The sequence below is a fragment of the Eschrichtius robustus genome, chromosome 14 (assembly GCF_028021215.1).
Source record: "Eschrichtius robustus isolate mEscRob2 chromosome 14, mEscRob2.pri, whole genome shotgun sequence".
NCBI classification, from domain to species: Eukaryota; Metazoa; Chordata; class Mammalia; order Artiodactyla; family Eschrichtiidae; genus Eschrichtius; species Eschrichtius robustus.
The window spans coordinates 38,925,761-38,950,469 of NC_090837.1; the positions used below are offsets into that span (position 1 = coordinate 38,925,761).

General features: G+C 39.7%; 2 protein-coding genes across 8 annotated transcripts in view; one reads left to right on the plus strand and one right to left on the minus strand.

Moving 5' to 3' along the window:
- Nucleotides 1-11,491, plus strand: part of GREB1L (GREB1 like retinoic acid receptor coactivator) — a 122,872-nt gene extending 111,381 nt beyond the window's left edge. For all 3 annotated transcript variants that reach the window (XM_068562955.1, XM_068562956.1, XM_068562957.1), the window contains 8 exons: nt 1,367-1,528; nt 1,671-1,875; nt 6,235-6,400; nt 7,380-7,607; nt 8,538-8,679; nt 9,526-9,726; nt 10,163-10,301; nt 11,318-11,491. In XM_068562955.1, the coding sequence (XP_068419056.1) occupies nt 1,367-1,528; nt 1,671-1,875; nt 6,235-6,400; nt 7,380-7,607; nt 8,538-8,679; nt 9,526-9,726; nt 10,163-10,301; nt 11,318-11,481 (1,407 nt within the window). In that variant the 3' untranslated portion in view covers nt 11,482-11,491. The remainder of the gene's footprint in view (nt 1-1,366; nt 1,529-1,670; nt 1,876-6,234; nt 6,401-7,379; nt 7,608-8,537; nt 8,680-9,525; nt 9,727-10,162; nt 10,302-11,317) is intronic.
- Nucleotides 11,492-17,464: 5,973 nt separating this feature from the next.
- The window catches only part of ESCO1 (establishment of sister chromatid cohesion N-acetyltransferase 1), a 65,715-nt gene continuing 58,470 nt past the window's right edge, over nt 17,465-24,709 (minus strand). For all 5 annotated transcript variants that reach the window (XM_068563059.1, XM_068563060.1, XM_068563061.1 and 2 more), the window contains 2 exons: nt 23,935-24,122; nt 17,465-18,598 (listed from right to left, as the gene is read on the minus strand). In XM_068563059.1, the coding sequence (XP_068419160.1) occupies nt 18,451-18,598; nt 23,935-24,122 (336 nt within the window). In that variant the 3' untranslated portion in view covers nt 17,465-18,450. The remainder of the gene's footprint in view (nt 18,599-23,934; nt 24,123-24,709) is intronic.

Below are 24,709 nucleotides of genomic sequence, written 5' to 3' on the forward strand. Positions count from 1 at the left end.
TGTTTGCTTTTTTATTTGGAGAGAACTGAGAGGTAGGAACACAGAAGGTGAGCAAATACCCCATAGCATTTAGCTTCTTATTGGCCAGAGAGTCTTTAAGCACAAAAGATGGGAAAGGCAACCAATGATGGTCATATCCAGCGCCTGTTTGGGGGATAAGCTCCATGTTGCTTTCCCCTACTTTACCTTCTTGACTTCTGTTATTTGGCTCTGAACACCTAGAACAACTCTTCCTCCCTATAGGATGTGCTGAGTGGATGCCCCCCACACTTGCGTCTGCTCTGGAGGACCAGGTCTTCACTCTTTCCCCACAGGGTACTAGGAGGGATATACTGATCATTCTGCTCTTCTGGTACAAGTTACCTTTCATACCCCATTTGTTTTCTTGTGTTATTGAAAACTTTTGGTGGACTAGTTTGAAATCAGTTCACAATGCTTTATAGAATATAGAGGATTCAAGTCCCCGGATCTATAAATCATCGGTTTTTAGAACATTTATTAAAAACCCTCTATTTAAATAGTTTCTGTGTGATTACAGTATTCACTAAGTAGTAAATTCCGATACTTGCGAAGCAGAATGAAGGAGAATTTAAGGGAAGAATTACAATATTATTTCTCTATGAATGTAATATTTAGGTTAAAACTCTTGGGGAAACTACCTGGGTTCTAGTGGCTGCTGAAAAGTGATGATATCTTTTCATTAAGCCAAGTATTGTCTGCATTGTAAAGACCTTTATTTAGTCATTCACTGAGATGGGTTACTGAGAGTGTGTGAACTTATCAGCAATTTAAAAAATAGGTTAGGTTTATATTTGGCTTGGATGAGTCAGAGGTCTCTCCTGGAAGCCAGAGTTCTAGGCTAAGTGACTGTTCAGATATCTTCAGCTTCCACTGTAGCCAGGAAAGATGGGGCCACAGAGGCATTTTAATAATGTCAGTCTCTATAGTTTACTTAGAAAAATGCTATTCATTTGACCTGACCCACACAGAAGCGTTTTCCCCCATCACTGGGCACCTTTGGGAATGTTTACGTGGCAGGACATCCCCTCGGTATATTGGACCTCCGTAGGACTGAGCAGCAGTGGTTCTAAGAAGGAGAGAAATGCAGATAGTTTCCAGCAACAGGTATTTCTCCACACACGGAGAGGCTGTGTAGGGGCAAGATGCTTGGCTCTCTTGTCAGCGGCAGCCACTAAAAGATGAGGTGTCTGCCTTTCCAGCCCTCTCGACACTGCACGCACAGCAGGTCTGGCGGCAGGCAGAAGTTCAGGTTAGTTTGCCTCTCTTAGTAACAGCCTTAATGAGTGGCCTGGAGGTTTGCGAACCGTGAGTTTACATTCCCTCCCTTTCTTCTCTGCAAACGCAGATGTCCGACTCTACCCTTCACGCCTTCACGTTCTCTTCCTCTATGCTGGGAGAAGAGGTGCAGCTCTATTTCATCATTCCCAAATCCAAAGAGAGTCATTTTGTCTTCAGCAAGCAGGGCAAACACCTGGAGAGCATGCGGCTGCCCCTGGTTTCAGACAAGGTGGGTGATAGCATCTGGACACAAGGACTGACAGGCCTCAGGTACTAGATCAGGTTCTCTAAGCTTCTTATATCTAAGGGTTCTAATTTCTCTTTTTGGTCTCTGGTCCTTTCTTTCCCTTTTTCTTTTTCTCTTTCAGCAGAATTTGAATGCGGTCAAGAGCCCTATTTTCACTCCTTCCAGTGGTCGCCACGAGCATGGACTCCTAAACCTCTTTCACGCCATGGAGGGCATCAGCCACCTGCACCTGCTGGTGGTTAAAGAGTATGAGATGCCGCTGTACCGCAAGTACTGGCCCAACCACATCATGCTGGTGCTTCCTGGCATGTTCAATAATGCAGGCGTGGGTAAGGGGGCCCCCAGGTGGGGGGAAGGGCTGGAAAGATAAACTGAGCTCCATTCCCCAGGCGTGAACTTTCAGAGGTTCCTCTGCCCCTGGATAGTGTCTCGCCCTGCAGACCAAAGGACTTTTCATTCCTCTTTAAATGAGTTTTCATTTCTCTTTATCTGCAGTTTTGCAGAATTTTTAACTTCTGAGGACTAGTAACCAAAGAAGTCACTGGTAGGTTGAGCACCCTGGGAAGGATTGGGACTCTTCCCAGTATAGGCCGCAAACGTTCCTTGCTGCAGGCTGGCAGCAGGAACGTCACAGTGAGGAGGAGAGTCTGAGGAGGGGAGTTAGTAGTTCACACTCCGGTCTGGAGGGATCTCTGAGGGTCATCACTGATCTTAAAGGCACACAGCTAGTTCTTGGGGGCTCTGTACAGCTGGAGACTGGAAGCACCATCACTGCCTATGGCTGTTACCTTAGAAGTGCCTGGAAGAAGTCTTTCCTGCTTTTCCCCAAGGAGTTTAAGAGCAATGGGCTGATTTCTCAGAGGCGGCACCTGGTTGTTGAGTGTATTGACAGAGCCGGGGAGGAACTGGAGAGAGCGGTCTAGAGCTCCTTCATTTACCTCCTGAAGGCAGGAAACCTCCACATGGACCCAGTGTTCTAGAGCTCTACTGTCTGGTCACTCCCTGCATCTAACTCACTTCCCATTGGCTTCTGTGGGTATCTCAGTGCAGAGTCTCAGAAGGGCTGAGGATCAAGAGCTTTAGAGGAAGAACATCCAGCCCAGAGCTGGAGTGAACACAGAAGAGACCTGAGTAGTGCCCTGGACCCACACAGGCCTCCTCTCCAGGCCTCTCTCTCCCTTTCTTCTTAGGTCTCTTCCGTTCTTGTTCTCCATTCCATTCCTTTTCATATCCTTAAACTTTAGCCTTAATATGGGATTAAAATATTTTCCAAGACTGGTTTGTTTTGAATGCAATTTTATTTCCCATGTTTATCACAATATCAGATGACTTAGGACTTTCATATATTTCTGGTCCATTATCCTCCCCCAAACGATAGATCTCCAAACTATCTAAAATCTTTTTCTATATGCATATGACCCTCAAACTACACCTGTCTGTGCCTAACTGACCTTTAGGAGAAAAAGTTCCCTCATCCCAGATCTGACTGAATTTGTTTAGTGCCAGTTTTGTCATTTTTGTAATAATCTGGGCAGAGAAACCAACATATATGCAAATAAAATAAACACAAATTAAATTTTTTTTACTGTGGTAAAAAACCACAAAATTTATCTTAGCCATTTTTAAGTGTATGGTTCAGTAGTGTTCAGTATATTCACATTGTTATGCAACCAATCTCCAGAACTCTCTTCATCTTGCAAAGCTGAAACTCAGTACCATTAAAGGCTAACTCCCCATTTTTGTTATCCATTCACCTGCTGAGGGACACTTGGTCTGCTCCTCACCTTTTGACTGTTGTGAATAATGCTACTATGAACATGAACACAAATCTCTTAAAAACCCTGCTTTCAATTCTTTTGGGTATATACCCAGAAGTAGAATTGCTTAATCATGTGGTAATGCCGTTTTCAATTTTTTTTGGAATTGGCATGTTGTTTTTCATAATGTGTGTACCATTTTACATTCCTACCAACAATGCAAAATGGTTCCAGTTTTAACACATCTTTGCCAACACTTGCTTTTTCTGGGAATTTTTGATGTTGTTCGTAAGCATCCTAATGGGTGAGATGGTATCTTATTGTGATTTGATTTGCATTTTCCTAATGATTAGTGATGTTGATCATCTTTTCATTTGCTTGTTGGCTATTTGTATATCTTCTTTGGAGAATCTATTTTTTAGTAAAGTTTTTATTGTTGTTGACTTGTTAGGAGTTCTTTATATATTCTAGATATTAACCCGTTATAAGATAAGGTTTGTAAATATTTTCTCCCGTTCCATAGGTTGCCTTTTCACTGTTGATTGCATTCTTTGTGCAGAAGTTTTAAATTTTTATGTAGTCCAGTTTTTTTCTCTTGTTGCCTATGCTTTTGGTGTCATATCCAAGAAATCACTGCCAAAACCAACATCATCAAGCTTTCCCCCATGTTTTCTTCTAAGAGTTTTATAGTTTTAGCTCTTTGATCCATTTTGATTTTTTTATATAGTATAAGGTAAGGGTCCAACTTCATTCTTTTGCATGTGGATATCCGGTTTTCCCAACACTATTTGTTGAAGAAACTATCCTTTATCCATTGAATGGTCTTGGCATTCTTGTCAAAAATCATTTGACCATATATGCAAGTGTATGGTTTTTTTTGTTGTTTTTTTAATAAATTTATTTTACTTATTTACTTTTGGATGTGTTGGGTCTTCATTGCTGCGTGCGGGCTTTCTCTGGTTGCGGCAAGTGGGGGCTACTCTTGGTTGTGGTGTGCAGGCTTCTCATTGCAGTGGCTTCTCTTGTTGTGGAGCACGGGCTCTAGGTGCGCAGGCTTCAGTAGTTGTGGCACATGGGCTCAGTAGTTGTGGCTTGCGGGCTCTAGAGCGCAGGCTCAGTAGTTGTGGCTCACGGGCTTAGTTGCTCCACGGCATGTGGGATCTTCCTGGACCAGGGCTCGAACCCATGTCCCCTGCATTGGCAGGCAGATTCTCAACCACTGTGTCACCAGGGAAGCCCCAAGTGTATGTTTCTGGGCTCTATATTCTTATTCCATTGGTCTATGTGCCACTACTACACTGTTTTGATTACTCTAGTTTTGTAATCAGCCAAGTGTGAGACCTCCAACTTTGCTGTTCTTTTTTCAAGATTGTTTTGGCTGTTCAGAGCCCCCTGAGATTCCATGTGAATTTAAAGTTGGATTTTTCTATTTCTGAAAAAAAAAAAAAACCCTGATATTTTGACAGGGATTGTATTAAATATGTGGATTGCTTTGTGTGATATTGACATCTTAACAGTATTACATTTTCCAATCCATGAACATGGGATGTCTTCCCATTTATTTGTGTCTTTAATTTATTTCAGCAGTGTTTTGTACTTTTTGGTGTACAAGTCTTTTGCCTCCTTGGCTTAACATTTATTCCCAAGTATTGTATTTCTTTTGATGCTATTGAAAATGGAACTTTTCTTAATTTCCCTTTTAGATTGTGGTTAGTATATAGAAACACAACTGATTTGTGTGTATTGTTTTTGTGTCTGCAACTTTGCTGAATTCATTTATTCTAAGTGTGCGTGTTATCTTTAGGGTTTTCTACATATAGGATCATGTCTGCAAAGAGATAATTTTACTTTCTAACCTGGTTGACTTTCATTTCATTTTCTTGTGTAATTGCTCTGGCTAGGATTTCCAGTACTATGTTAAATAGAAGTGATAAAGGTGGGCATCCTTGTCCTATTCTTGATTTAAAGGAAAATCCTAGTACTACCCTTGATCTATTCAAACTGTTTTCCTGGCTCCTCCATAGACTTAATGGGTTTTTTTAGCCTCTTTATTTCATTATCATCTACATTTTGTTTCATTTTAGGGTGGCCCACTCATAAAACCTGGCTAATTCCTGATGATCATCATCTTAATAATCGCTAACACTCACTGAGTACTTACCAAGTGCTAGGCACTGTCCTGAGCACCAAACAACAATCCTATGAAGTAGACATTATCATCGCCTTCTTACAGGTGGGGAAGCCTAGGCACAGGGGAGTTAACTTTTTCACTGTCACACAGCTAGAAAGCAGTGGAATCAGAATTCAGACCGAAGCAGCTTGGCTCCAGTCTTTTCTCTTACTTTCTCTGTACCATATGCCTCTTACAAAAAAGCAGACCTAGGGAAAGGATACCAGTTTCCAGAGTCTTCTTCAAAGACACTGCTGCCAGTTTCCTAAAGGTGCCTAAAGCAGGGGACACATTAGTGTAAGTGGCATACCCACTATTGCAGCCCTGGTGGCTCCCTAGTGCAGGACATGCAAGTGGCTGCTGCTGAGAATCTAATCATGGCTCTAAGAAACCAGTAGTAAGTACCTCCTCTATGTGGTATCCTTTGTCCTATCAGGGAAGCTGGATTCTTGCAGTACTCCTCAAAGTGTAGTTCATGAATCACCTGCAAATACATCTCTGGTTTCTGGCCCCTCATCAGACTTACTAGAGTGAATCTCTGGTGGTGGGCTCCAGGAATCTGCATTTTAAACAGACTTCCTGGGTGATTCTTATCTACACTGATGTTTGAGAGCCACTGCTCTGAACATTTGGTTGACCCCCATCCATGTGCATGGTCACCACGTGAACACGCATGCTTACGGAGAGAATGTGAGCTGTGTGCAGGGCCTCAGCCAAGCCTGAGCGAAGGATGTACAAGCCTTGGTTGTGTTGCCTTTCAGGTGCTGCCAGGTTTCTTATTAAGGAGCTGTCATATCACAACCTGGAGCTGGAGAGGAACCGCCTGGAAGAGCTGGGAGTTAAACGCCAGTGTGTCTGGCCTTTCATCGTTGTGATGGATGACTCGTGTGTCCTATGGAACATTCACAGTGTTCAGGAGCAGAGCAGGTAGTGGTGCTTCCTATGCAGTTCTAGGAGTGTGACACAGTGCTATGGAGAAGACCCTCTCCTTGGCTGTCATTGCACAGGGAAGTAAATAAGAGAGGTACAGCTTTCCAGAGCAAAAACAATCATCTGTGAGACTACTCTCACTAGCACATTTTGTGGTGGCTTAGGAATTTTTTAATTTAGACACTCAGCCTACCTTTAAGTTCTTGGACCATTTGTGCATCACAGCTTAGGTTTGCTATAAAAGTCTGTTGAAAGACACTATGGTTTATTTAGAAAGACCACTGGCTTCTGAATCAGGAGACCTGCTTCTTAGCCCCAGCTCTGCTTCCTAACTATCTGGATGAAAAGGGAAAGTTCCTTCACCTCTGTCTCAATTCTATCACATATAAAATTATGGCTGGGCCCAAATCAGTGGTTCTCCTCCTGGGGCAGAGGTGACAGGAATCCATGAGGACCCTGAAATGCTAAGCCTGGAGAAGTCCTATGCAGTAAATGGCCCCGAGTATTCACAGCCCCAGTGAAACACTGCCAGATGGTCTCTAGGCCCTTCCAGCTCAGGCATTGTGATTTTGTGCCCTTGTTTCCCCTGTGGATTTGAAGCCAGTGAAGTTTTCAAATATTCCTTTATTATTCTGTAATTACCAGAACTGGGAAGTATACTTGTGTGCTTCTAATCTCTGGCTACCTCTCTTTGGTGACTCCCTGTTCATTACTCACTTTGAAATGGGCTGGATTTCACTCTCTGCCTTTAAGTGATCAACCCGGCCCCCAGAAGGCAGCTTCCCTAGGTTAACAGTGACAGGCAGCATGAAAACCGGGCTTGACATCCTTCTCCATTCCAGACTAATATAAAGTCAATCAGCTAATTGTATCCTTCAGGTATTAATACCGTACAGTGCTGTTAGCTCTTCATAAGTGACCCTCTCTTCAGTAATACTGAGTGGTATCTTATGTAAACTAACTCTACATTTCATAGCCAGCCCATGGAAACAGGAGTTTCCAGTAAGAATGTGTCCTTGAAGAGTGTCTTGCAGCATATTGAAGCAACACCGAAAATCATCCACTATGCAATCCTGGGCATACAGAAATGGAGCAGCAAGCTGACTTCTCAGAGCCTGAAGGCCCCGTTCTCTAGATGCCATGTGCACGACTTCATTCTCCTCAACATAGACTTGACTCAGAATGTGCAGTATGACTTCAACAGGTAAGTCAGGCCTCCTGGATGTATGTGATCCTGGCATTCACTGATTGTTTCTGCCCAGGTCTAGCCTCAGCAATGTTTTTATTCCTGTCTATGTGTCTTTGAGAAACTGAGACTCTCTTTATACGGACAGAGAAAGGGGGATCACAAGCCCCAAAGTGCCCCTTCATCACCCTTCAAACTGACCCAGACCCTTAATGATAGGTGCTGCAATATGAAATGCTTAGAAAACATATTTTGGCCATCTTATTATTCAACAAGAACTGAAACAGGGACAAAACTTTTTATCAACAGAAATCAGTGTGTGGACCCATAAACCTATTCAAGATTAACCTTTCATTTACCCTCAGAACTCAGAAGGTAATCTCTTCCCTAGATGTTAGCAAGACCCTGAAATCTGGATCCTGTAGGGAAAAGCCAGCTAGCCCTGGCCTTGCTTCCTGAATAAATTATGCCCACATCTTGGAAAATCTGAAATGGCCAAGGAAGAATGTCAGAGACCATAAAGTCCCTCTTATGTCAACCCCCAACCCTGTAGCTATTAGAACATTCTGTAGCTATTTCACTTCTGTGTTTTAAATTTGGCAGATGCTTTATCCTGTTTGCAGCCAGGATTTTAAAACCGGGAGCAGCTCTGCACTCCTGTCCCACAAGAGCATACAGAATGTGCGCTCGTATTTCAGTTCAGGAATGCCTAAGGCGCTGTGGAATGTCTGGGACCAGTCACCTCACTTCCGCCTTCCTTAATGGCTGTTAATGCCCAAATCAAGAGGTTCACAGGCCAGTGTCAAGAGAGCCAGCTCCATGAGGGGGAAAGGTTGATTTTGTTTGGGGTTGTCTCCCAATATCTGCCACACATTTCTCTGTGTGTAACGATCACAGTTGAGATGTGACAGGTAGTCAAGGAAACCTGTCGTTGTGATTATAATTTAGGTATTTCTGTGAAGATGTTGACTTTAACCTGAGAACGAACAGTAGTGGCCTGCTCATCTGCCGCTTTAATAACTTCAGTCTCATGAAGAAACATGTTCAGGTTGGAGGGCAAAGGGACTTTATCATTAAACCAAAGATCATGGTAAGTTTGCAAGCTTGAGTCTACTTTTGAAAATAAGATGATCTTTCATTCGTATCTTTGTTATCAGGTACTGGCATTAAGCACTTGCCACTTGATTGGAAAGTAACACAGGGGAGCCTGTTCTTCATGTCAAATCTGCGGTCTTGTTTCCCTTACTGAGGACTCATCTAGGGCCAAACCTAAGTTTTGAAAATTCAACAAAACTACCTTTCTTTAGATTTAAGGCTTAACTCCATCAAAGCTTTAGTTTCAAACGTATTCTATATTCTTAAACTGGCAAAGTTAACATTTTTACATTCTTTAGGTAACACGTGAAGAAGTGTACATCAAGCTGCTCGCATGGTCCTTTGCCAGTCTTTTTTTTTTTTTTAAAGTAAGGCGGATCAAAACCTGTTAAGGGTTAATTCCATGGGCCTACCCTTTTCTGTTTAAGAGATTTACTGGTATCTCATCATTTTTAGCATGTGGACTCCCCAGTGGAGCTTAGAAACCTCTTTGTTTTTTTTTGGTGCTGATGGGATGGGATTTGACCATCCACACCCAGCAGCGCCGTAAAAGGCTTCCTGTTGGTTCTTACAGCGTACATGCTAAATGCACTAACTTTCAAATAAGCCTACTTTTGCATTTGCTCCTGCCCTTGCTGTGTATAAATTGTTAAATCCAACTGCACTATTTCCAAGGGAAAAAATTTTCAGAACCCAAGAATGACAGACTTACATTTGAGCCTGGTATCTGCCTCTGTGCTACTATTACTTGCGGACTGTTAGGATGCAATGCAGTGCTTTCCTCGCCAGTTTCACACAGTGACAGACACATTTCCCATGATCATCTTGGCTCTGATTTCAGGTGTCAGAGAGCTTAGCACCCATCTTGCCCCTTCAGTATGTCTGTGCTCCCGACAGCGAACACACACTACTGGCAGCCCCTGCACAGTTTCTCCTGGAGAAGTTCCTTCAGCACGCCTCATACAAACTCTTCCCCAAAGCTATCCATAACTTCAGGAGTCCCGTGTTGGCCATCGACTGCTACCTTAACATTGGACCAGAGGTAAAGGGGAAGGGGCTGATACTCTTACTAGATAGAGGGGCTTGTTTTGCTTCTATTAATTTCTCTCATAACTGTCCTTTATTATGAGAAATAAAGAAGAGAGGCTTTAAATAGGTTAAAACTTGACACACAAAATAAAGGGAGTACAAAGCTTAACTAACCAGCCCATTGAAGTTTCAATAAAAAAAAGTGTCTGGGAATTCCCTGCGGTCTAGTGGTTAGTTAGCACTCTGCACTTCCACTGCAGGGGGCACGGGTTCAATCCCTGGTCGGGGAGCTAGGATCCCACGTGCCAGGTCGGGGGTGGGCGCGGAAGGTGTCTCCTTTACCTGACCCTGAGACAGCTAAAAAGGCAGGCGCTACTTCATTCAGCTGAAGTTGCAGAGGTTTTGCTTGCTTTTGAAATGCTTGTGCTATTTCTGCTTGATGATTCCAGGTGGCCATATGCTACGTCAGCTCCAGACCCCACTCCAGCAATGTCAACTGTGAGGGGGTGTGTTTCAGTGGACTCCTCTTGTACCTCTGTGACTCTTTTGTAGGTGCTGATCTTCTTAAGAAATTTAAGTTTCTAAAAGGTAAATCAAATTTAGCATCTTGCTTGTGAATGCTATTAGTTCCCACTGGACAAAATACAGTGGGAAAGATATAAAAGAGCACTTTAACAATCATTTTGCCAGTAAATTAAATACCTTACTTTTAAACCAGGCCACTGAGTTTTTAAATGGGGGAGAGTTAAGACTAAATGCAGATAAATATAGCCAGGTTTGTGACCATATTAAATATGTTTGCCACTAGTAATTTTAGAAAGGAATGATGCAATGTAAGAAGAGAAGCAATGCTTCTCATATAATCTAATTTTAATAAAAATCAGGTTAATGAGGTATGATTCTGGTATAGAAGCTAAAGTCGTTTCAGTAAGTATGCACCATACAAAGAGTTAAATTTGCCTAAGAACAAACTGCAGATTAAGCATCACAAATGATCCTGACAAGATGACCTCTGAGGTCGGTGAAAAAAGTAAGGTTCATAATGCTGTGTACAGCATGCTACCATTTTTATGAGAACAGGAGAAACTGTATTTACTTCTATGTGTGTAAAATACATATGGAGCTGTGCGTGTGCGTTGGGGGTGGGAGGGAGCGTCCCAGGGGACGCTCGGCAATATCTGGAGACATTTTACGTTGTCACAGGGCGGGGTGCTGCTGGCACAGAGTGGGTAGAAGCCAAGGACGCTGCTAAACATCCAAGAGCAAGACAGCTCCCACAGTAGAATTGTCCGGCCCACAGTGCCAAGGTTGAGAACACCTGCTCTACAGGGACACATGAAATGTTAGGACGTGGGTTTTATCACTGGTTACTACAGGGGAAGGGGGGATGTGGTTAGGATGGCTTTTACTTTACACTCTTTTCAACTTTTGAATTTGTAATAACTTTATTCAAAATAAATAGCACAATGAACAAATCTGATAGGTTACTTTATATGTTGGTTCTCACATGTGTTAGTTTAGGGGATATAATCAGAGGGAGGTGGTAAGATTCTTTATCATTTCAATCCCTGAGCCTAAGCCACACTTTTGCTTTCTTCCTGAAGGTGCTACTCTGTGTGTCATCTCCCAAGACCGAAGTTCCTTACGCCAAACGATTGTCCGCTTAGAGCTAGAGGACGAGTGGCAGTTCCGCCTCCGGGACGAGTTTCAAACTGCTAACAGTGCTGATGACAAGCCCCTCTACTTTCTTACCGGACGTCACGTTTGAGCTTTGGAAGAGACCAAAACCAGCAAAGGGATGCCTAGGTGGGGTGGGGCAGTAACGATTATTAGGGGTGTTTTTTTTCCTTTAAAGTACAATCACTGTGGAGCCAAGTGCAACATATTTGTCTCTTCTCCAAAGAACCCCCCAAATCTGACCTAGATCCCTGGGGGGCATCACTCTCCTTCAGTTCCAATTTCAGGACTTAAATTCAGGTTAACTCCACCCTAGGTAGTTATGCAATTACTTAAGATGTGGTCTGCCCACGGGAGGCTGAGGAGGATCATGCTTTGGAGAGGCCACAGGGAGTCTGCATTGTTTTTTTACTATGCTGTGTCGGGGGGGAAAACTGACTCTCAGCATTAGCTAGCCTGAATGTGTTACGTGAGACTCACACCGTTGGTGTGGAATTAATTGAAGATTAACGTTTGAGGCCTGAACCCTCAGTTTCTCTTCAGATCTGTACTTTGGTACAGTATTACTCAGGGGTCTGAAATGATAGGATGTAGAAGATATTTGTATTTAAAAAAAAAGAAGTAGCTTTGTCTTTCTCTGTGCAGTGTTAGTTTAAGATTTATAATCTTGTATGTATTGAAACTTTTGGCAAAATTTCCACAGGAGTTAAAAGTTTACTATTTAAACTGAACAAACAAATTAGTAAATGCAGAGCAGGCATTGTGTGTATTCATGTAGCTTCTCCTGGCTTAAGTTCTTTTGCTTTATCCATTCTTCGTTTTCAGTCTCTTAAGCACGCCTGTGAGAATATGAACAGCGATTAATCTTGCACAAGGAGAGCCTGATTCAGTAGTTGAGCCAATTCAGAAGCTTTCAGCAGTCACCCCACACCCACCCTGTTTGGTTGGAATTTAGCAGTTGGCACCAGCAAAGCTAAATGTCAGGCAGGCTTAGCTTCTGTGTGAAGTGGAACTAGTTTCTTTCCTGTCAAAGACTAAAGCAAAATTTCCTTTAAAAGATACACTGAATGAACATTAGCTGCCTTATACTGACGACACCACAGAAATTGCTGAAATGGAAACAGAGCCATAGAAAGAGAGGCTGTTTTAATCCTACCAGTGGGGTGTGTGTGTGTTAAAGATGCCAGTAAGTCTCTTTGACTCATTAAAATCAATAGGGGGTCTCTGTTCAGTATCAACAGTAGGAGGCATAAGTAAGTTTCTACAGATTTTTTACCACATATTTTAATCAAAAACAGATTTTTAGAAAATGTTCTAGAACAAACTAGGTCTACTGGAAGTTCACTCTTAAATTACTCCACTTCTCATCATTAAACAATCTGACATTTTTCTCATTAGCCCATATGTACCACTTTATTCCCACTTTAAATGGCCATTTTTAACTTGAATCGATGTCATATTTATGGCCTGAAGCCTGCATTTACTTCGAACAAATAGTGTTAACTGACCAGCTTTATTAGTTTGTGATAACAAGGAGTTTACAGCTAGTGAAAAGATGTCATGTACTAATCTGAAAATGGTTTCAGATCTCTTGGTTTTAATATAGCTACTTATGATGCTTTAAATGTCTCTTGAAATGAACAATTCCTTTAAACTCCATTTTTAACTGACCTTGAAAGAGGACCTGCCTTATAGATGCTTTAAAAATACTCAATTTTAGTAGAGCAGAATACTTGGCAAAGAGGTACGTTCTGAGGCAGGCTGATTTAGATATGAATGTATTTCAGTTGTTCCTGTTTTGTTGAAAGGGCCTAACGCAGACGATATCAAGAAACCCACTATTTGTGCAATATTCCAAAAATATTTACTATATAGGGCAAATAAAATACTTGAAATAATCCTAAAACAGTTGTACCTGGGGCAGATGGCCTCTCAGGGTTTCTTCAGGCTTTATAGCTTCATAGGCTAAGGAAAAATTTTTAAAGTAGTTAGTTACTTGACCTGAGGGGACCCCATATTAGTTAGAGCTGCACTCTGAAAAATCAAATGATTATGATCTCTTAAATACTATTTAACTCTGGGGAAGAGAAATGCCAGAATAAAGCCAAAAGCCCATCACCCCAATGATGGAGAATTCAAATTGACCTGCCTATTCTTTTCAATGCCTATCTTACTAAGGTTTGGATCTTTTAAAATCACCTTATCATCAGTATAATTCTTTAGAGAATGTTAGGTCGTTCTCCTGCAAGGATAAAATTGCACAAGCACAGGACACCATGATTGGTTAATACGTACCTTGGTGTGTTCCACTTCGAGCCTTGCCATCCCTTAAGAATATTGTGGTGTGAATGTGTTCACTAGGCCTGCATAATAACTGACCTATAGACCTGTTGAACCTTGCCACATATGACAGTTCACACAGGTTAATACTGAATGTAAACTAAAATTACAATGAGAATTGTTGTATTCAATTTTTTTGGCTGTAATTTATGCAAATGCTTTTTGTGATTTTTAGAAAAGGAGGCACCTGTGTTACTTTATTACTGTAAAATTTTCTTAGCCAAAATTTGGTGAATTTCACTAGTCAGTCTACCTCACATTTTGTTTATGATTCTAAATTGTCTTAAGTTGTGTCTACAGTATGTTCTTGTCCTTTAATTTGGTGAATGTATTAAAATTCTCTCCCACCCCCCCAAAGAGAAAGTTTGTTTTCTTTACATGTTCTGGTATGTTCAAAAATGGAATGAGCTGACTACGGCAATGTCCAAGAAAGGCGAGAAGTCCACATGTCATAGGTTGGATGACTCTAAGATACTCTTCTGGCATAACAGTCCAAGAAAGTAAATATTTGTTCACTGAAAATCTGTAGCTTATCCAAAGAAGATACACACATATAAAGTATCTACATACCATGCTCATTGGCAGAGTGCCACAATTATGAATAACAGATCTAGAAACGATTATTAAAGAGATGTTAGAAATATTCATGGTACATCCCCAATCTTTTATTTTACAGATGGCAACTATACTCACTTCCGTGTCCTGAGAAGCAGACTTTGGGTTGGTAGAACTGTGCAGTATAACCCTAAGGTGTTACTCTCCAATTGATTTCTAAACTCTAATTTCACCAACTTTTGAGAGTTAACTTGTTATTCCAGGGGAAAAAAAATGCCTTTCAGTTCTATTATTATCAAGAGTGCTAAAATAATAGACTGATATAGAACCATAAAAGCATTCTTCAGGGCCAGAGGCCCCTGGCTGTTACCTCAGGAGGGGCAATAACTATTTTAAGTATGATGACAGATTCAGGATCAAGTAGAAACTGCCAGTGTTCCACTCCATGCTCCAAAGCAGCTGCCTTAGAAAGACTAACAGCAAAAAAAAAAAAAAAAAAAAAGACTAACAGCTGTGAAACTCTGACTGCTGTACCTTTGTATTCAACTACGTAGAGCTGAACAACATCAGGGAACAAACATTCCTCAGGCTTGTCTTCAGTCATGGCAACTGGCCCATAAGCTTCCTCTGAGTCTAAGAGAATACTGATAAAACAATGAAGTACTGGCTTCCCTGAAAAAAACAAAAACCCAAAAAAGAAACAAAATAATCGTCACTAAAGATGACTTCAGGAAGAACCTCTGAGGCCAAGGGAACAGCCATTCAAACTATAAATTCCTTATGTCTTAACTGTCAAGTAGTAAGCTAAGGAAAGCATCTACGGTCGACCCTTCAACAACACAGGCTTGAACTGCATGGGTCTACTTATACACAAATTTTTTCCAAAAAAATATGTACTATAATACTACACAATCCATGGTTGGCTGAGCCTACAGATGCAAACCGCTGATATGAAGAGCCGACTGTAAAGTTACACCTGATTTTCAACTGTGTGGGGTAACCCCCATGTTGTTCAAGGGTCAACTGTGCTTCAGTGATTATGACAGCAGGTGGAATAATAAGAAAGAAAGAAAAAAGTTTTCTAACCACTTCTTTGTTGTTATAAGACCGAATCTTCCCTTTATCCGCCAGAAGGCCCAAGAGCCATGAGAACAGGTAGAAGGTATATGTATGCCTGCAGTCGCTATCCCAGAAATCAATTTAGCCATCTTAACTGCCGGTGAACTACAGCTAGGCAGGAATGTGGCCGTGTTCCTACCCAGACGCCCTAGCTGGGCAGCCATGCAAAGTAAGCAACAATTAAAATATCACTGCATGTCTACTGTACTTACGATACATGCTTTTAGTAGATATACCAAATGCACTCTTGCATGTTACGAACTGGTAAAATACTGATTTTTATAATGCTTACAAAATGAAATAAAACCATTGTATGTCCATGCAGACAAGGGCATAACCCCTAAAAGCTCATGGTTCCTGTCTATACTGGTGGTTCCTATAATGTCCATACACTAGACACTTTTATAATGGACCAACAACTATTCAAGGGTAGCTGAGAAAAAATTTACAGGCACCTTTATATAATCAGCAATTACAGAATCAACCTGTTTCGATGTCTGTGGCCGTTAGTGTTTACTCACTGTGTCCACCAGTGCCTCCACCACTCCATAGAGACCGTTCTTCTGTCATCACTCTTCAGCCTTCAACTGTGGTGTGACAGTGTCGACCGTTCTTTGAGTCTTGGTTTCTACCACTCTCTTATGGTTCTTCCCTTGCACGTGCATTCTCAGGTGTTCCTCAATACTCTCTCCTACCCTCTCATTTCATAAACCTCAGGGTGGTGATCTCTTCTAAACCTTCAAATAACTAAATTAATAAATTTGCTTAGTTCAAACTTTTCGCAAACTCTAGATCTACATGTTCAGTTATATACCAAATAGATATTTCCACTTGGAGATTCTGCAACCACCTTAAAATTGTGAGCAAAACTGAGCTCATCCTTCCCCCATCTAATCTTGCCAACCTAATTCTCCAGTATGCCCTTCTCAGTCAATTACCCAAATGAAAATTACCCTAGATTCTCCTGTCATGATCCTTCTCTGGTCAGTTATCAACTCTATCAATTCTTCAGTTTTATCTCCTCAGAGTTCATCTGTCTCCCCATCTTCACCCACACATCATAGGTTTAGCTCAGTTTTCAGCAACTTTCACAAAGACTGCTACTGTAAGCTCTTAATTATCGTCTAAGTTCTAGATTCCTCACTTGTAAACTCTACCTCATGGGGTTATCATGATAATTAAATAAAATAATGCATCACTAAACACAAGGTATGACACATGGCAAACATTCAAATGTTAAATATGATTAATAATTCTGTTCTTAGAGAAATAGCTAGATGTAAAACTTATTTGAGGGGCTGTGTCTTTAATACAAACATGAAAAGAAACCGTTTTCCTACTAATGGTAACCTTTAAACCAACCAATAAATATAGCCTCTCTACTCCCAAGTCCCCTTGAAACCACCAAGTTTGGCTCCCCAAAGAAGCATACTATTGCTTATATGGAAATTGGGCCTGTAATATGAGATTAACAGTTACTGGGACATCTACACTACACCTGAAAATTTCATCCTGTTTTTAAAAAATTACGGTCCCTGTCAGGCAAACGTTGAGACCAGGGATAACTAGAAGAGTCTCAAGCCCAAAGAGAAAAGCAGTGTTGAGAGTTGGACCATCATGATGAATCAGAGGGAAATATTTACACTGCCTTACCACTCCACCCTATAAAGACTACAGAGCCTTACACCACTCTATTAATTTTAAAAGCACACATCTAAGGGTGATAAAATATATACCTGTCTGTTAATCATAGTTTAAAAGCCCTAATTTTTCGCTGGTTTTAATTTCAGCTCATAAAATTAACCTACGTTAAATCACGGTGGCGCTTCTCTCTTGGGCCATGGCTCTTTATTTCTTTGAAAGAGCAGAAAATTCTCATGTTAGGATCTTGTCTTTTGGAGATGTTACTGACATACTTATCCTATGGCAAACTGGTGAAAACTACCTTTTAAGAAGCCAGTGTTTTAATCTTATTTCAAGGTATCAAAACTAACAAACTTCCTGAAAAAGCACAATAATAATACACCATTATCACATTTATCACTTAGAAAAAGCTATCAAGTATTTTATTATTTTATTCTACATTATATACAGGTCATAAAAGGCCACAGCAGTTTTTCAACATATAAACCCTTTAAAAGTAGAGGGCACTATGAAGGATAGACAAGTATCAAAATGAAGTCCAATAATGAGGGCATATACCCAGTGTAGTATTTCTGAGGAGTAACGAAGCAGATACCAAGTCCTCCATATTTAGCTTGCAACTATTCCCCAGGTTTTTATAAATCTCTTTGGGATTATTAACAGCTGAAGTGTGCCAGTTGCCATTTATTTTAAAAAGTGAAACCAGAATGAAAGAATAAATACACTAGAGGGTACCATTCTAATTCTAGTCACTTATAGCTCTCCAAGAAGGAAAGCCTCAATTCTTTTCCGCCTTCCACCTTTTGCTGCTGTCAAGAAGCGGAAAGAGAGAAATGGAAGAAAAAGTTCGGCTTTGCTTTTTTGTGAGGATTCTTTTAAATTATATACCAGACCCTTTACGAATTAGCTTTGAGTTCCTAAACAGGTCACATCACTCCCTCCTTGAGCAATACTGCAAAAACATCGGTTTCCACTCTGAAAATACAGTCTTTAAAACTATAACTGGTATCAGCAGATCAATATAAAAAAATACAGTACCAAGCTACACTGGTATATTTCCATAATTAAGAACTTCAAAATATACTTATCACTGAGACCATAGTCCTTGCATTAGTTTCAGTCCACTATGAACAATTATCTGCTGCATGTAAACATGTCTAACTATAGATAAAATACATCAATCATAAATTTCTGTAAAAGATAATAAAATATCTTCTTTAAAAAACAAAACAACAATAAGCAATTACTGCATTTTTTCCAATTTTATGAAAATGGAACAACCTTACAGTTGTTGCCAGTCCTGAGTTCATTGTAATAAAAATGGCCCTAGTTCCTGGTTAAAGTCAGCAACCAATCCATTCTCTTCAGTAGATGTCTTCTGTACTGCAGGCATGAATTTATTTTAGGTGCTATTTTGTCCATTAATAAAATTATATACCAGAAACTGACCAGTGCCACAGTACTGTGTTGCAAACAGTTTTCCATCAGGAGTAGGATCTGAGAAAGCAATTTCTTCTTTACTCAAGTATGAGCCATATATAAAGTTACTCCTATTAAAAAAAGGGGGGGGAGAGTAGAAGGGTAAAAAAAAAGTGTAGTATTTTTAATCATTAAAATTGGAAAAACCTGTCAAATAAAATTTGAATAGACTTTAGGTAATGCTGTATATTCTAGAAACTTAAAAATAATTGTCTTATAAAAGCAATCATAGTTTTAAAAACATTTACCCAACACCGTTTCACGATAAAAATACTCCAATAACTCTAAATAGAAGGAACTTCCTCAACCTGATAAAGAGTATCAAAAGGCATCAAAGTTAATGGTAAAAGAAAGACTGAAAACTTCCTCAGACATCAGGAACAGGGTAATAAGGCTACGTCTGCTCACACCTCTTCTATTAAAACAGGAAAATTAGACAAGCAAAAGAAATAAGAAGCAACCACGTTGGAAAGGAAGAAGTAAAATTATCTCTTTTTACAGATGACATTATCTTTTATGTACAAAAATCCTCCGGAATTCACAAAATAACTATTAGATCTAATAAAGAATGAGTTCAGCAAGTCTGTAGGATATAAGATCGATATTAAAAAATTAATTGTATTTCTATACACTTGCAATGAACAATTCAAAATGAAATTTAGAAAACAAGTCCATTTGCAATAACACTGAAAGAGTAAATACTTAGGATTAAATTTAGAGACATGCAAGACCTAAAAAATGATAACTATAGAGCGTTGTGGAAAGAAATTAAAGCCTACTTAAGTAAACACAGACATCCCACGTTTATGAATCAGAAGACTTAATATTGCTAAAACGGCATTACTCTCCAAATTGATCTATACTGGGCTTCTCTGCAAAAATTAACAAGCTGGTCCTAAAATTCATATGAAAATGCAAGAGAAACTGAATAGTGAAAAGAATCTTAAAAAAGAACAAATTTATAGAACTCACATTTCCTTATTTCAAAACTTACAACAAATCTACAGTATTCCAGACAGTGGGCTGCCGGCATAAGAGACCAATGGAATAGAACTGAGTCCAGACACAAACCCTCAACATTTATGATCAATCTTTTTTTTTTTTTTTTTATTCTTGGCTGTGTTGGGTCTTCGTTTCTGTGCGAGGGCCCTCTCCAGTTGTGGCAAGCGGGGGCCACTCTTCATCGCAGTACGCGGGCCTCTTCACTATCGCGGCCTCTCTTGCTGCGGTGCACAGGCTCCAGACGCGCCGGCTCAGTAATTGTGGCTCACGGGTCTAGCTGCTCCGCGGCACGTGGGATCTTCCCAGACCAGGGCCCGAACCCGTGTCCCCTGCATTAGCAGGCAGATTCTCAACCATTGTGCCACCAGGGAAGCCCGATCAATCATTTTTGACAAAGGTGGCAAGACCATTCAATGAGAAAGAAAAGTCTCTTTAATAAATGGTGCTGGAACAATTGGATATCCACATTGAAAAGAATGAAGTTGGATCTTGCCTCACATCATACACAAAATTTTACTTAAAATGGATCAAAGACCTAAATATAAGAACTAAAATTATAAACTCTTGAAAGAAAATACAGGCCTAAATCTTTGTGGCCTTGGATGAGGATACTGTTTCTTAGATATGTGACAAGAAAAAAAGATATGTAATTTGGAGTTCAAAATTAAAAACTTCTGTGCTTCAAAGAATACTAAGAAGATGAAAGGACAATCATAAAATGGTAGAAAATATTTGCATATCATGTATCTGATAAGGGACTCATCTCCAGAATATATAAAGAACTATTACAACTCAACGAGAGAAAGACAAATGAACCGATTTAAAAATGGACATAGGATTGACTGAATAGGCATTTCTCTGAAGGTATATATAAATGGCCAATAAACATCATTACCTATTAGGGAAATGTAAATCAAAAACCACAATGAAACACCACTTCATACCCACTAGGATGGCTAAAAAGACAGATAATAACAAGTGCTGGTGAGAATGAGGAGAAATTAGAACCCCTGTAACATTGCTTGTGGAGTTGTAAAACAGTGCAGCCACTTTGCAAAATAGTTCAGCAGGTCCTCAAAATGTTATATGGCTACCATATGGCCCAATTCTCCTACGTATGTACCAAAATAAATATACATATGCAAGTACTTCTCTCTTAACCAAGAGAAATAAAAATACACAGCCTTCCCTGGTGGCACAATGGTTAAGGATCCGCCTGCCAATGCAGGGGACGTGGGTTCGATCCCTGGTCAGGGAACTAAGATCCCACATGCTGCGGGGCAACAAAGCCCGCACGCCACAACTACTGAGCTCGCGCTCCTCAACGAGAGAGGCTGCATGCCATGCACTCTGGAGCCTGCGCCACAACTAGAGAAGAGAAAACCCATACGCCACAACTAGAGAGAAGCCCATGCCACAATGAAGAGCCCGCATGCCACAACATGCGCCACAACGAAAAATCCCACATGCTGCAATGAAGATCCCACATGCCACAACAAAGACCCGATGCAGCTAAATAAATAAATAAACATTAAAAAAAAAATACAGTTCAGAATAGGCAAATCTATTGCGACAAAAGTAGATTATTGGTTGCCAGAAGCTGGGGGAGAAGGAAATGGGGAAATTGGGTATCAGGTTTTGGGGAGACTGAAGGAAATGTCTTAGAATTAGACAGTGGTGATGGTTACACAGCCTTCTAAATATACTAAAACCCAGTGAAGTGTCACTTTAAAAAGATGACCAAAAAGGCCACCTACTGAATGGGAGAGGATATTTGCAAAGGATATATCCAGTAAGGAGTTAATACCCAAAATATACAGAGAACTCATACAACTCAACATCAAAAACAAAACCTGATTAAAACATGGGCAGAGAATCTGCAAAGGCATTTTCCCAAGGAAGACAAAAAGAGGGCCAACAGGCACATGGAAAGATGTCCAACATCACTAATCATCAGGGAAATGCAAATCAAAACCACAATGAGGTATCACCTCACACCTGTCGAAATGGCTATTTCAAAAAGACAACAAATATCAAGTGTTGGTGAGGATGTGGAGAAAAGGGAACACTCATGCACAGTTGGTAGAAATGTAAACTGGTGCAGCCACTATGGAAAACAGTATGGAAAGTCCTCAAAAAAATTAAAAATAGAACTACCATATATGACCATATAAATTCTACTCCTGAGTACTTACGCAAAGGAAAAAAAATACACATTAAAATAAATATATGCACCTCTGTGTTCATTGTAGCATTATTTACAATAGACAAGATATGAAAGCAACCTAAATGCCCATCAATAGATAAATAGATAAAAAAGATGTTGTGTGTATACACACAACCAGAGACATACACACAGACACAAACACACACAACGGAATATTACTCAGCCACAAAAAAGAATGAAATCTTGCCATTTACAACAACACGGATGGACCTAGAGGGTGAAATAAGTTAAAGAAAGAAAAATGCTGTATGATTTCACTTATACGTGGAATCTAAGATGCAAAACAAATGAACAAACATAACAAAACAGAAACACAATTATAGATACACAGAACAAATAGGTGGTTGCCAGAGGGAAGGCGGGGCTGGGAGGCGGGTAGGGAGAAATAGGTGCAGGAGATTAAGAGGCACAAACTTCCAGTTGTAAAATAAATGAGTCAATGGTATGAAACGCACAGTATGGAGAATATAGTCAATAACTACGTAATATCTTTGTATGGTGACATATCTGTATCTAGACTTATTGTGGTGACCATTTTGAAATGTACAGAAATACGGAAACACTGTTGTGTAACAGGAACTAACATAGTGTTGTAGGTCAATTATACTTCAAATAAACAAACAAACTCATAAAAAGAGATCAGATTTATGGTTACGAGAGGTGGGGATTTGGGGAGAGGGGGTATTCGATGAAGGCAGTCAAAAGGTATAAACTTCTCGTTATACGATAAATAAGTACTAGGGATGTAATGTATAACATGATAAACATAATTAGCACTGCTGTGTGTTATTTATATATGAAAGTTGTTAACAGAGTAAATCCTAAGAGTTCTCATCACAAGGAAAAAAATTTTTCTATTTCTTTAATTTTGCATCTATATGAGATGGTGGATGTTCACTGCACTTATTGTGATCATCATGTCATGATGTATGTAAGTCACATCATTTGTTGTACACCTTAAACTTATACAGTGTTGTATGTCAATCATAATTCAATAAAATTGGAAGAAAAAATGGTTAATTAAAAGCAAGATAAATTTTGTGCTATGTACTTATATCTCAATAAAGCTATTTTTAAATGTTTTAAATTTTGCCAGGATATAGACTATTAGTAGAATTTTCATATTGTAATCGTAACAAGGTGAGATGGGCACATAAAGGAACAATAAACGAAAAAAGTTAGAAACCTCTATGGTTTTAACAGGAAGCTTAGAGTGGCAATCTCAGTATCACACAGAACAAACACAATGACTACAATGTTTTATGTTTTTATAAACTAGAACCATCTTATGGTTTTGACAAGACCTAAGTTTTACAAGATTTAAAGGAGGGACAATACCCTCATTTAGGACAATTATTTAATCAGCTGCATTTTCCAGGTTTAGTTCTGAAAGAGCTAAAAACAGACCTGCCTCTTGTCAAAAGAAGGGTAGGTAGATCTAAGCCCTTCTGGATCACTACTCATTGATGAAATAAAAATAAGGGAGAGAGACCTGAAACACAGTAAGGCTCTAAGAGACTTAAGAGTCTTAGGATCTCACTTATAACAATAATGGATTATTTTGAAAGCTATACCTATAAGTAGTAGTAGATAGGTATTCTATGAATAAATAGACACAGGAGACGAACCTAAAAAACCTCATTTGCATGATTAATTTAAACCTCTTTCATTAATCCTTTAGCAAAGATGCTTTAAAGAGCAAAAAACATGTAATTTTCTGAATCTTCTCCTTTATACCTTTGATTAAAAATCAAGCAATAAAAGCAAGAAGAAAAACTATTAAGAGATTTAGATTATTTATAAATACTATTCTTAAGACAAATTTTCCCAAAAGCTAAACTCCCAAGAAACTTCCCATACTTCTTTGGTTATCTTTAAAATTCTCTAATATTGAACGCAATTTGAAATAAGTGGGTTATTTTGGCCTGATATCATAGATGCAAATTTAAAAAGTTAAAATGGTTTAATAATACTTAACCAATAGTGCTTTCTTCCCCCTCAGGTTAATGTCACATAAAAAGCACTCACAGATCCAACATACTGACAATCTTATGCAGATTTTAAATTAATATAAATAAAGGTTACACGTTTAAGATTAACTAAATGCCAATCTTTATATAAAACTCTGCTTAAATCCTAAACTACTGAAAATGACTTGAAGAATTACATTTAAGTTACCTTAGGCATTCAATCATGCGAGAAGCAATTTTCTTCCGACGCATCATGCTGAACACCCATATGCGGCTAATCCCACAGATTGCAGGCTCTGGCAATGTTGAGCAGCACCAGGCTTTTTGCCTTTCAAATCTGACTTTTTCTTCTTCTGACCTGATAACTGGAAGTTTTTCTTCTATAACTCTGTAGCCCTATATGTAGCAAAATAGGGGGAAAACTTTAAACTTTATTTATTTTTATTGGAGTATAGTTGATTTACAATGTTGTGTCAGTCTCTGCTGCATGGCAAAGTGACTCCACTATACACACAGACATTGTTGGAGGGGCGAGAATTTTAAAGTGGGAATATTATTAAGCAACTGTCTAGTACTGACCTTAGTGAGGAGGTCACTACTGTTGTCTGGCTTCTTAACAAACTATGGGAACCACTTACGCTTTCACCCTCATTTTAGGAAATAAACAGACCTGGATCTACATTCTGTTCTCACTAGTTATGTGACCATGAGATAAAGTTACTTAATTATGCTCTGGGTTCCCTACCAATAAATTGGAACTCTCCACCACCTCCTTCAGAGAATTGCTGAGATTAAATAAGGAAATATATACAAAGCAGCCTGCCATCACAGCTGGCACATAATAGGAACTGAATGCTAATTTTCTCTACCTCCCATATCCTAGGACCAGCAAAAGGACATATTAAGAACTCGGCAGTCACAACTGTTTCTGGGACTGCTGCCATAGTTCTAGGGTTCACAGCTGTGCAGGAACTAGGATGAGG